Source organism: Zootoca vivipara, chromosome 5 (assembly GCF_965207765.1).
Source record: "Zootoca vivipara chromosome 5, rZooViv2.hap1.1, whole genome shotgun sequence".
Classification (NCBI taxonomy): Eukaryota; Metazoa; Chordata; class Lepidosauria; order Squamata; family Lacertidae; genus Zootoca; species Zootoca vivipara.
The window spans coordinates 90,534,092-90,546,061 of record NC_142588.1 but is presented as its reverse complement, the minus strand read 5'-3'; the positions used below and the strand labels follow the sequence as shown (position 1 = coordinate 90,546,061).

The 11,970-nt window shown below is 44.3% G+C and overlaps 1 protein-coding gene across 1 annotated transcript; it reads left to right on the top strand.

Annotated features, from left to right (window-relative positions):
* The first annotated feature begins 352 nt into the window (after window positions 1-352).
* LOC148685778 (cytochrome P450 2J2-like) lies at window positions 353-11,608 on the top strand. Its single transcript, XM_088669254.1, has 9 exons — window positions 353-1,483; window positions 4,155-4,317; window positions 5,021-5,170; window positions 5,375-5,535; window positions 5,887-6,063; window positions 6,361-6,502; window positions 7,132-7,319; window positions 7,863-8,004; window positions 11,380-11,608. The coding sequence occupies exons 1-9, from the start codon at window positions 1,316-1,318 to the stop codon at window positions 11,562-11,564; spliced, it is 1,476 nt and encodes a 491-aa protein (XP_088525380.1). The 5' UTR covers window positions 353-1,315; the 3' UTR covers window positions 11,565-11,608.
* Window positions 11,609-11,970: the final 362 nt, after the last annotated feature.

The window sequence follows — 11,970 nt, the reverse complement described above, 5'->3', positions numbered from 1 at the left end:
TTTGCAAACTGTAGGTTTCAATATGGATGCCATGGCCCACTGCAAAAATACACACCAGTTTTTGTGGAGTTTTTTTGTGAGGAAACCAAGTACCCATTCATAGAAGTTAGTTGGGAAAGCCAGAATATCCAAGGTACTTTGTGGAATTTTCATCATCGCCATAGCTGCCAAGTTATCCCTTTTTAAAAGGGATTTTCCATTATGCTGAATAGGCTTCCTCGCGAGAAAAGGGAAAACTTGGCAGCTATGATCATCGCAGAGGCTGTGGGGAGGCAAAGCCAAAGATTGTGTGTGTGAAAATAAAGGGACAGCTTTGGGTACATATATTTAATAATAATAATAATAATAATAATAATAATAATAATAATAATAATTTATTATTTATACCCCGCCCATCTGGCCGGGTTTCCCCAGCCACTCTGGGCGGCTTCCAACAAAACAGAAATTCTAAAATACAGAAATCCATCAAACATTAAAATACAGAAATCCATCACACATTAAAAGCTTCCCTAAACAGGGCTGCCTTGAGATGCCTTCTAAAGGTCTGGTAATTGTTGTTCTCTTTGACCTCTAGTGGGAGGGCATTCCACAGGGTGGGTGCCACTACCGAGAAGGCCCTCTGCCTGGTTCCCTGTAACTTGGCTTCTCGTAGTGAGGGAACCGCCAGAAGGCCCTCGGAGCTGGACCTCAGTGTCCGGGCAGAACGATGGGGGTGGAGACGCTCCTTCAGGTATACCGGACCGAGGCCGTTTAGGGCTTTAATGAAGAGTTGTTGAGTTTGTATTCAGAATTAATGTGGTCACCACCATTATTTATATCACCTGGGACCTGTGTTGGCTTGGATTACCTATATTAGACTTTGATATGGAAATCTATTTCCATCAGAAGCAACTAAGAACATTTCCAGATTGTTGCTTATTTGTGAGAGTTATTCGCTTCATTTTTTCTTTCTTTTTCACTTTTTTTTGCAGTAAAAACAGTGACAGGAAAAGGTACTAAAAAGAGTGGGAGACCAGTTCTTCCCTATGTTATATCATAACCTCCCCACGAACTTTGTACAAACAAATCATGGTGACTAATTAATAAATAGGTCTAGAAATAACACCACGTGCTGAACTAATGCCTATCTGACCCCATTCTGAAACTTATTACATGTGCAAGAGGCCTTGCTGCTTACTAATAAGTTAATTAGAGTATTTAAAAGGCAGTGAGAAGAAAAGCAAAGACAGAATTCAACATCTCAGAGAGAGCCAAAAAGCCACTTCGCACAGGTGTGCTGGACAGATACAAAGATACGGAAAGAAAAGGCCGGAGGATGTTGAAAACAATGATAAATTGGATTAAGAAGATTCCATGCCCAGTTCTGAGCTTTCTGGGACAGCTCTGGTCACTTAGACGCTACCCTCCCGGGCCTCTTCCACTTCCTCTCATTGGAAGCCTGTGGCGGTTTGGGATCAGACTTTCTCCAGAAGCTTTAATTGAGGTACATCTTTCTAATTAATTGATCTGCTTAATTAATTAATAAAACCCGCAATAAGAATTGTGAATTGTTTTCTTCCACTGGTAACTGGAAGAAATTATCCAATTATAAATCATTTCAAGGTGTGAAATCTGAAGTAAGTAAGAATTAGTTACAGGTAGGTAGCCTTGTTGGTCTGCCGTAGTCGAAACAATTTTTTTTAAAAAAATCCTTCCAGTAGCACCATAGAGACCATAGAATCATAGAGTTGGAAGAGACCACAAGGGCCATCCAGTCCAACCCCCTGCCGAGCAGGAAACACAATCAAAGCATTCTTGATATATGCCTGTCAAGCCTCTGCTTAAAGACCTCCAATGAAGGAGACTCCACCACACTCCTTGGCAGCAAATTCCATTGCCGAACAGCTCTTACTGTCAGGAAGTTCTTCCTAATGTTTAGGTGGAATCTTCTTTCTTGTAGTTTGTTATTGGTATGAGCAATACAACTAAGTTTGTTATTGGTATGAGCTTTCGTGTGCATGCACACTTCTTCTGAAGTGTGTTCTGAAGTAGTGTGCATGCACACGAAAGCTCGTACCAATGACAAACTTGTTGTTGTTGTTTAGTCGTGTCCGACTCTTCGTGACCCCATGGACCATAGCACGCCAGGCACTCCTGTCAAACTTAGTTGGTCTCTAAGGTGCTACTGGAAAGAATGTTTTTATTTTGTAAGTAAGAATGTAATGCAACAATTGCCAGAAGGGGAGCTATGTTAGCCCATTTGCAGTGGCAGAAGCTCTCTGGAACAGGTTTTGGTGAGAGGGAGGCATTCTGTAAGCCCTTGGCAGCGTTTGGCTCCCTACCTGGCAGGGACTGGCTTTGCTAGGGCTTTTTCTTGAGGAAAACGCCTTGCAGAGCCCAACAACAACAACAACAACAACAACAACAACAACACATACACAAACATCACAGGGGCATTTTGTCTCAGGTGCTAAAACATCTTGGGGCTGCCTGTGGTTTTACATCTCCAGATGCTTCAGCTACCAGAGGCATGTATGCCAAAAAGTACAAAAACATATAGCTACTTCTTTCACATCCTTATATTGGAAGACGGGGTTTTCTGTATGACAAAGGTCTGAAAACTGTGGCTCTCCAAGCTCAGCTGGGATAGTTGGATAGCAAGTGCCAATAAGGCACCAATCCATATCAGTTTATCAGTCTCTAATACTGAAACTGCTTCAACTACAAAGGGTGGTGATGAAAAGCAAAAGTTCTCACTGAATCGCAACTGTCACTCTATAAATCTCCAGCAAGTTGACCTAAAATCCCCAGTCAATGAACAATATGCCTCTGAATCAGCATTTCCAAAGCAGTCATCAAGGAGCACAACAAGCAGTGAATCAGAAGGTGTATAGACTCTACAAGTCACAGCTTTTTATCAAATACATGCATCTCACACCTCTCTAAAGGCACCACACCTTTTGGGGTAAAGTTAAACTGTTGAAAGGTTGCAACACCTGCTGTGGATGTAGAGGCCGATATGGGAGAGACATGTTTTGTTGCAGCTGGGGCAGATGAAGGCATCCGGTTGTGCTGCTGCAGATACACCATGGCGTTTCTTCTCTCTGCATTCCTCCCAGAGGTCATTCTTCCTCTTCCATACATTAGGGGTCTCTAAGGGACAGGAAGATTCTGGTCATTTCTACTCAGTATGGTGGGATTTTATTTCATGTATTATAGTTTCAGATTTACAGGGATCTATCCCCTGTCTAAAGAAATATGGATGTTTTGATCTTAGATTGGGTGGTATCATTTAATATGTTTAGGTTTTGTATGCCCTGCATTTAGTTGGATGCAGTATGATTATTATTATTATTTGTTTGTTACTGATCATCTGTCTTTGTGGTTCTAAAGTAATTTGAAAACCAATTAAAAAACCTTAAAAAAGCAAAACAGTTCTATGTTGCTTTGGGGGGCAAAGCCCATCCACAGCAGCACACATGAAAAAAGGCTACAATGATACGAAGTAAATATTTTTAAAAATCCAAAATAATATATTCTACCCCAGCTCCAATCCAGCAAACATGACACAAACTAGTCAAGGGAAGGCCAGATAAAAGAAATGGGTGTTTAATAGCCCTCCGAAACTGGGGAGTTAAGAGCTGTAACCTTCTTTCCATATATACGGTATCTCTCTTATCTTGTAATATGCTTTCAATGCTGCTGCACAAAGTTGTGTATGCTTATTTATTAGTACATGACTAGCTGGCCCGGCCATGCGTTGCTGTGGCTCAGTCTGTTAAATGGACCCTCAGAGTCCCCCTTCAGACTCCCCTCACCTTCAGAGTCCCCCTTAATTTTGTCGAAATGTTTTACGTGTGTTCTGTTTACACAGGCTCATCCCTGTGACTCCCCCCACCCTGTCCCAACCCATGAGCTATCCCATCCCCTCCTCCTCCCACCCCCGGCTCATCTCTGTGGTTGTCCCCACCCTGTCCTGATCCATGAGGTATGCCATCCCCTCCATTATTAAATGCAGAAACGTAAGTGGTTACTTTAAAATAGCAGCTTATATTTAAAAGGGAGTGGAGAGCTCCACCCTGCCAGGAGCTGAAGAAGGGTGTAGGTCACATATGAACTTGGAATCACTTCCTCCATATGATTGCTTCTTGCCTCCACTTTGATCCCAATGGCAGATAGCAAAGCAATATGGAAACGTTTACACTATACGGATAGGACTTCTACCTGTCGTAGTACTGTCTGGCTTCCAGGCTGTGAAAGAAGCCCTGATCAACCATGGGGAAGATTTTGTTGACCGACCGGTGACCCCTTTCCTTAGAACGACATTAAAAGGAAGGGGTAAGTTGTGGATAATAAAATGTTTTACTTGTCTTCCCCCCAGGGAACTCATAGGGGTCAGCAAGGTCTGAGGGACAGTGGACCTGCCCCCTGCTAAAAAAGTTTGCTGACCTCTGCTATAATAGTTCCTAGTTTTACTAGACATAAGGACAAGGAGGTAATTATAAGGCACCTTGTCCAGTTTTGCTGTGGTTCTGCACCAGCCTTGCATTTCTTACGTTCTGAAATAAAGTGCTGCTCTTGAATGCATGCATAAGCACTTAATTTTGCCTCTTCTAAGCTGGCAACCTTCTGACCGGCAAGCCCTAGACTCGTGGTTTAACCCACAGCGCCACCCGCATCCCCGCGACAGGGTGAGCTCCCGTTGCTCGGTCCCAACTCCTGCCAACCTAGCAGTTTGAAAGCACTTCAAAGTGCAAGTAGATAAATTGGTACCGCTACAGCGGGAAGGTAAACGGCGTTTCCGTGCGCTGCTCTGGTTTGCCAGAAGCGGCTTTGTCATGCTGGCCACATGACCTGGAAGCTGTATGCCGGCTCCCTCGGCCAATAATGTGAGATGAGGGCCGCAACCCCAGAGTCGGTCACGACTGGACCTAATGGTCAGGGGTCCCTTTAACTTTACCTTAAAGCTGGCAACCGACCCAACAATCTTTGGTGCATGAGTATTTGTGACCAATAATTTTTTGTTTCTTGGTGGCTTCAGGAATTTTATTTTCAAATGGTCACACCTGGAGGCAACAGAGACGGTTTGGAATAGTTACCATGCGGAAACTGGGGCTGGGGAAGAAAGGCATGGAGCACCAAATAGAAGAGGCAGCCCGCCGTCTTGTGGAGGTCTTTGCAAAGTCAAAGGGTATGTGATACAAGGGTGATAATGCTGGCACATTCCAGTCTACCGAAACCTTTATTTGATCTATCTATGTTGGGGTGGGATGTCATGCATTTTGCTTGTTTTCTTCTGGAACAAATTACTGCTAGAGATTCCAGTATCCCTCCAACCCTAATGTGAAAGTTATCAGCTTGACAGTAATATGACAGTAAATAACTTCTTTTGCAGGACAGCCATTTGATCCGTCGGTACCAGTCACTAAGTCAATCTCCAGTGTAATATGTGCTTTGACATTTGGAAACCAGTTATCTACAGATGACGAAAACTTCAAGAGACTGCTAGAAATTCTTGAAATGAGCTTACAATTTGGAGGCAGCTTTTTCCATGCTGTGAGTTCTCCCCACCCCCTTCCTTATTGAGGCCTAACCCATGCTCAGTAGCACTCAGAAAACCGTTGTGGCCATGGATAGAGTGTTGGGCATAGATGGAGGAGGTCTGGCTGCAAAGACCAGTTCCTCTTTCTCAGCCTAACCTTCCTCACAGGGTTGTTGTGAGGGTTAAAGATGGGGAATGGGTGGGAATATTCTTCAGTTTTGCAAGGTCCTCAGATTTTTGGTGGCATTTCTCTTCCCCAGTGTTTTGCATAAGTTGTTCTTTTTGCATGGACAGATAGTACCTCTGATATTTAGCAGCATTCTTTTCAAGTTATAAATAAACATTTGGATTTTGCTTCCCTTTAGCTTTATGAAATGTTCCCATGGCTCATGCAATATCTCCCAGGAACTCATAAAAAGGTATTTGCTGCCTATGATGAGGCAATTTCCATTGTACAGAAGGAGATAGAGAAACATAGGGAGCAACATTCCCTGACTGAGCCACAAGACTACATTGATTTCTATCTACTCCAGCTTGAGAAAGTAGGTACAATATCCTCATTGTATGTGAATTCTGCTCATCACAAAAATGCATACCCTTGGATAAAGTAGGCATATATATGCAAATCATAGTCAAAACAACACACAAAATTGCTTTATATTAGAAGAAATTGCTTTGCCAAGCTGTGTATACTGGGTTAGGCAAAACTGAATACAAAAATGTGTACATTAAGAGAAAATTGCACAAAAATACTGAAAATTGCACAAAAATACACCCAAAAGTGAAATGCTTTAAATCTGTTGTAAATTAAATTTAATGTTTACTATTATCCTTAACAGGACCAGAATGATCCTTATACTACATATGATGAAGGCAATCTGGCTGAGTGTATTCTGGATTTTTTTGGTGCAGGGACAGAGACAACTGCTTCTACTCTGCAATGGGCATTGTTCCTTATTGCAATTCATCCAGAAGTCCAAGGTAAGAGCAGTGCCAGATTTAGGGCAGTGGGGGAAGTTCCCCGCACAGGGTGCCAAGTCAAGGGTGGAGAAACTACGACACAGAGCACTTGACAACATGCACAGAACAGAAAGAGGGCACCGGAATTTGTCCTTGTTTAGGGGGTCATGTTACCAAAGTCTGAGCATGGTAAGAGAGACCTGTTCAGTGACAACAACAGCCCATCGTGATCCAGGAATGAAATGGTCTGTATTCCGTCCTGAGATTTCTCTCTCAATTTGGAAAATACCCCCCCCCACACACACACACTTCTATTGGCTCTGCCCAGAGCAGGAAGAAACCTCCCTTCCTCCTTTGCAATCTAGTTTCAGTCTAATTCTTCAAGCCTAGAAAGAAAGGTGAACTCACCTGTTCTTACTATTCTGTCCTGAGACTTCTCTCTCAATCTGGATAGTATTCAACAAAACTCTACAAAGCTCTCATACATAGATTTATTGAAGAGAATCAAGGCACATGTAGAAATATTACTCACATTCTAATAGTCTGTTGTTTAGCTCTGAATGAAGATGGTTAGAAAGCTTTATATGAAGTTCTCTTTGGAGTTTATGGAGTTATGTAAGAAAAAGTGGGTAAATATTCTTTTCCCTCAGATAAAGTCTACAAGGAGATGGAAGATGTTTTTGGTTCATCTCACTCAATGTCTTATCAAGATCGTAAGAAACTACCTTATACCAATGCAGTGATTCACGAGATCCAGCGCGCTAAATATGTATTGCTTTTTGGGCTACCTAGGCAGACTGTGAAGGATGTAAACATACTTGGTTATCCCATTCCCAAGGTACAGACTCTGCTTTCTCTGTTTCACAGCAATTTGGGTCCACTGTGCACATTCTCTCCACATCCCACCTCTGTATATTATGTGGGCTGAAGATAACATGAGCCTGGTGAAGTTGATTTCTATATTAAGAGATGTATTGTTTATTTATTAAATTTATATACCATCCTCCATCTAAGGATCACAGCAGTTTACAGTGTAAAAACACAAAAATACATAACATTTTTTTAAAAAAACCAATAATCCAGCCACGCCTCCAGGTGCAATTCTGTTGAATCAGAATTGTGCAAAAAATATTTTTTTAAAAGAAAAATGAACAAGAAATCTGAGGTATACTCTTGTAAGCTACTTGGGAGGGAGGGAGGGAGAAAAATACATACCGTGTATATTTTATGCAAGCTTCCATCCAGTGGTGTAGGCAGCAAGCAGCAGAATAGCAATGAGCCTATGCCAACTGAGTACACAGAAAAATAGGGTCTCAACAACCCGTTTGCAAGATAATGCCCTAGCCTGGATATAGGTTGAGTCATTTGTTTCTCCTTGCAGGAAACCTTTGTTATTCCAGATCTGCGCTCTGTTCTTTATGATCCAAAACAATGGGAAATGCCTAGAGAGTTCAATCCAAATCATTTTTTGGACAAGGATGGAAATTTTGTGGCTAGAGAAGAATTCCTGGCATTTGGAGCAGGTAAATGATTAAGTGATTCATAACCATGTTTACCGGGTTGCTTCAATGAGGTTGAGCTTTTATAAGGAAGGTGTGATAGAGGACAAAATATAGCTGGCATTGCAGTACCAGGCGCACAGCCAAAAGAAATGAACTTTCATTTTGTAGAATGGATGCTATGAAGCAAACACTACAAGCAACAGTTAAAACAATTGCTCTGTGAGATACGATCCTGCTCCCACATTGCAGTGTTTTAAGCCAGTGAGTGAATGTGGTTGGGTATTGGAAAGAGCAGAGATCTCAGGGCAGGCAGAAAGAATAAATAACTGCTATGTGGCAGGCAGATATTCAATAGGTTAATCTTTTTCTAGTATAGATATACAAATAAGAGAAAGCTTTACCTGCTGACATTTTGTCTTTTATTACATGTGTGTGACTCATTCCTTATTACTGAGTCCTCTGTCCACCCCACCCGTGGAAGAGAATGCAACTTTTCATATGGAATAAAGTGTATGCATATATTTAATCCAAATTTGTGTCTTCTTCTGCAAGTACATGGGACACAGGTGGCACTGTGGTCTAAACCACTGAGCCAAGGGCTTGCCGATCAGAAGGTCGGCGGTTCAAATCCCCACAACGGGGTGAGCTCCCATTACTAGGTCCCAGCTCCTGCCAACCTAGCCGTTCAAAAGCACGTCAAAGTGCAAGTAGATAAATAGGTACCGCTCTGGTGGGAAGGTAAACGGCATTTCCGTGTGCTGCTCTGGTTCGCCAGAAGCAGCTTAGTCATGCTGGCCACATGACCCAGAAGCTGCCTGCGGACAAACGCCAGCTCCCTCAGCATGGGCGTACCCAGGATCAAAACTAGGGGGGGCAAGGGGAGGGGCCAAGGCACGGAAGGGGAGGGGCCACAAAGTGGGCGGGAACGGCGAACTCGCGCTCCGCCGGGCTGTGCCCCTCCCTAGAAGCAGGGCTGGTGGGCGGAGGCGGAGCCCAGCCCAGCGGAGCGCGAGTTCGGCGTTCCCGCCCGCCGCGCCGCGCTCTCTGGTTCCCCGCCGCGCTTGGCCTTGCCAGAGGGCGCGACAGGGAGCTGGAGGGAGGGCGCGGCGCGGCGGGAATGGCGAACTCACGCTCCGCCGGGCTGTGCTCCGCCTCTGCCCACCAGCCCTGCTTCTAGAGTAGGGCAGCTGCCCTAACTTGCCCCGTGGTGGGTACGCCCTTGTCCCTCAGATAAGCGAGATGAGCACTGCAACCCCAGAGTCATCCACGACTGGACTTAATGGTCAGGGGTCCCTTTACCTTTACCTGCAAGTACGTAGAGACTCTGAAACAGGTCACAGTAGCCTTCTCAACCCAAGGGAAAATATGGGGGGAAGGGGTTGAGTCACATACTTCTAAGCAACCTCTGTTGCCAGTTAACTGGCAGGCTATCTATAAATTAAGGGTAACTCTAGATAGCATGAGTTGTCAAACCTACTGAAAACAGTAAGATGCTCAAAGACCACCTTGAAACTTGAGAACGGTGGCAAGCCATGTAAAGAAAAGTGATAGAACATGGCTTCAAATGAATTGTTTTCACTTTTAAAGCATTACTGTCAGCTGTCAAAACTCTGGGGAGAATGCAAATAATTAGCTGCTGAATCTATGCTGTAATCCAGGCTTCCCCCAACTAAGGCCCATGGGCCAGATGCAGACCGCGAGGTTCTTTTATGTGGCCCCTGGTGCCCCCCGCAGCCGCCGCCCACTCTTAACAGTGTGGCGTGGCATGGCATGGTGTGGCGTGGTGCAGCTGCCCACTTCCGAGTCAGATGTGCGCCGGAAATAGTTTGCACGCATGCGCAAGCATCATTTCCGGCGCACGTCCAGGTTGGGGGAGGCCCGTGCGCATGCACACAAGCTATTTCCGGTGCACATCCACCCCGGATGTGCGCCAGAAATAGCATGTGCGAACGTGTATGGGCGCACGCTCATGTGCACTCCCCCGCACTCTGGCCCGCCGCACAATCGGCACTGCGGGCACCGGCCCAAAGCCGGGTAAGTTTGGGGACCCCTGCTGTAATCCAAGAAGACTGTTTATGCTATTCTTCAGCAGCAGGAAAGAGATGAGCAGGTGTCTGCCTCTTCTCCCTGCCTATATCTGGGACAGGTGATTTCGTCTTCTTCTTTTTCCTGGTTAGTAAGTCAATTGATGGGTGGGTGTCCCACTGAGCTATCAGACTTTCATCATCAGTCTCCCAGCAAAGCCTGAGAATAGTCACAGGACCTCAGGCTCCAGCTCTGGTAGAAGATGGGAGGTTTCTGAAGAGACTGTCAGCACTTTCCTATTCAATTTAAGCAAACAGTCGAAAGAGTAGTCCCCATTTATAGCTTATGCCTGCTCAATAGAGATGCTTGGTGCACGGCTTAAAAGTCTTGTCTTAAAGGTGTTTCTCGATGCAAAGGTCTACAGGATGGCTCTTCTGCCAGGGGATCTCTTAGGACAAAAAAACTGGTTTGGCCAGTATTTTTGACATTGCTAAATTCAGCATCTGGAACCTTCTCTTAACACTCCAAGTATTGATTAAGTTCTAACATTTACTAAACCTAGAAATTATGAGGAGGATCAGGCTCTCCATGAGGCAGAACGTACTACAATGATCCACAGTTTAGGGGATCCTTCTGCCCCAAAACTTATAGCTCAGTTGATTAGAGTGTGGTACTAATAACACCAAGTTTGCAGGTTTGGTCCCTGTATGGGACAGCTGCATATTTCTGCATTACAGGGGGGTGGGCGAGATGATCCTCAGGGTCCCTTCAAACTCTAAAATTCGATGGTTCTATGATTTTACAGTGGAACCTTGGGTTGTGGACGTAATCCGTGACGGAGGCACCTCCACAACCCGCAGGGTTCACAAGCTAAAGTGCTGCATCCACACAGGTGCAATTTGGTGCTTCTGCTCATGTGCGAGCGGCGAAACCCAGAAGTAACCCATTCCGGTACTTCTGGGTTTCCCGCAATCTAAGGAAGAATACCTGAAGTTCCATTAGCCTCATGAGAAATGGGGACAAGAAGCCATGAAGCAAGGAGGGGGGAATCTTATGCTCTTCCAAAATATTATGTATAGTATTACTGAATTTGTTTTCAGGGTGCAGAACGTGTGTATAGCTATACTTTTGCAACTGTCTACATTTGGTGAAAGTTATTGGTGGCACTTGAATCATACGGCAGTTAAAATTAGAGTTGCTGCTGAAATTGGGTTTATAGCAATGGGGTTTTCCATGAGACCACTTTTGGTGGTAGGTAGGAAACCTGGGCCCACCCAGATCCCTTACTGAGATTTTAAACTAGTTGCTGAGAGTTGGATTTGGTGGGAAATGTTTTGCACACTTCCCACTTTCTCCTTATTTCCTCTTCAGGAGCCCGTGCGTGTATTGGGGAGCAGATGGCGAGGATTGAGCTCTTCATCTTTTTCACCAACCTGCTGAGGGCATTCAGTTTCTACATACCAGAAGTGAAGAAACTCAACAAAGGACCTATAACAGCGTTGACATTGCATCCGCATCCTTATAAGCTCTGTGCTGTTCCCCGCATTTCATCGTAAAGCATATACAGTTTTTTAAAAAAATAAATACTTCCAGCGTCCTATATCTTGCTGTAAATTTCTACATAGTTCTTGTTCTCTTCATTCAACATGCATTACAGGAAGTTAGACTAGATCCCTTTCAACTCTGCAATTCTCGAATTCTGTGGCTTTCCCTTGGTTGTTCAGGTGCTACTTTAATTGTGTGGTTTGTAGCTATACCTAAGTTTTTAAAATACTCTTTAGGCAAGATATGGAAGGGATGTTACAACAAATCAGCTGTTGTGCAGAGGATCGGGACAATGAAGGTATTCCAGCAAGAAAGAAAAGTGGGAAGCAAGAAAGAAAAGTGGGAAGCATCTAAAGAAACTGGTTTGGCTGCATAAGGAGCTTACAGATTGGCTGAAATTTAAGAAGGGTGTGTACA

Bases quoted from the DNA above. Each gene is read 5' to 3' on its own strand.
- LOC148685778 (XM_088669254.1), top strand. From the start codon at position 1,316: ATGTTGAAAACAATGATAAATTGGATTAAGAAGATTCCATGCCCAGTT. The intron at 5,171-5,374 runs GTATGTGATACA...CTTCTTTTGCAG, and splicing joins GGTCTTTGCAAAGTCAAAGG to GACAGCCATTTGATCCGTCG. The intron at 6,064-6,360 runs GTAGGTACAATA...TATCCTTAACAG, and splicing joins ATCTACTCCAGCTTGAGAAA to GACCAGAATGATCCTTATAC.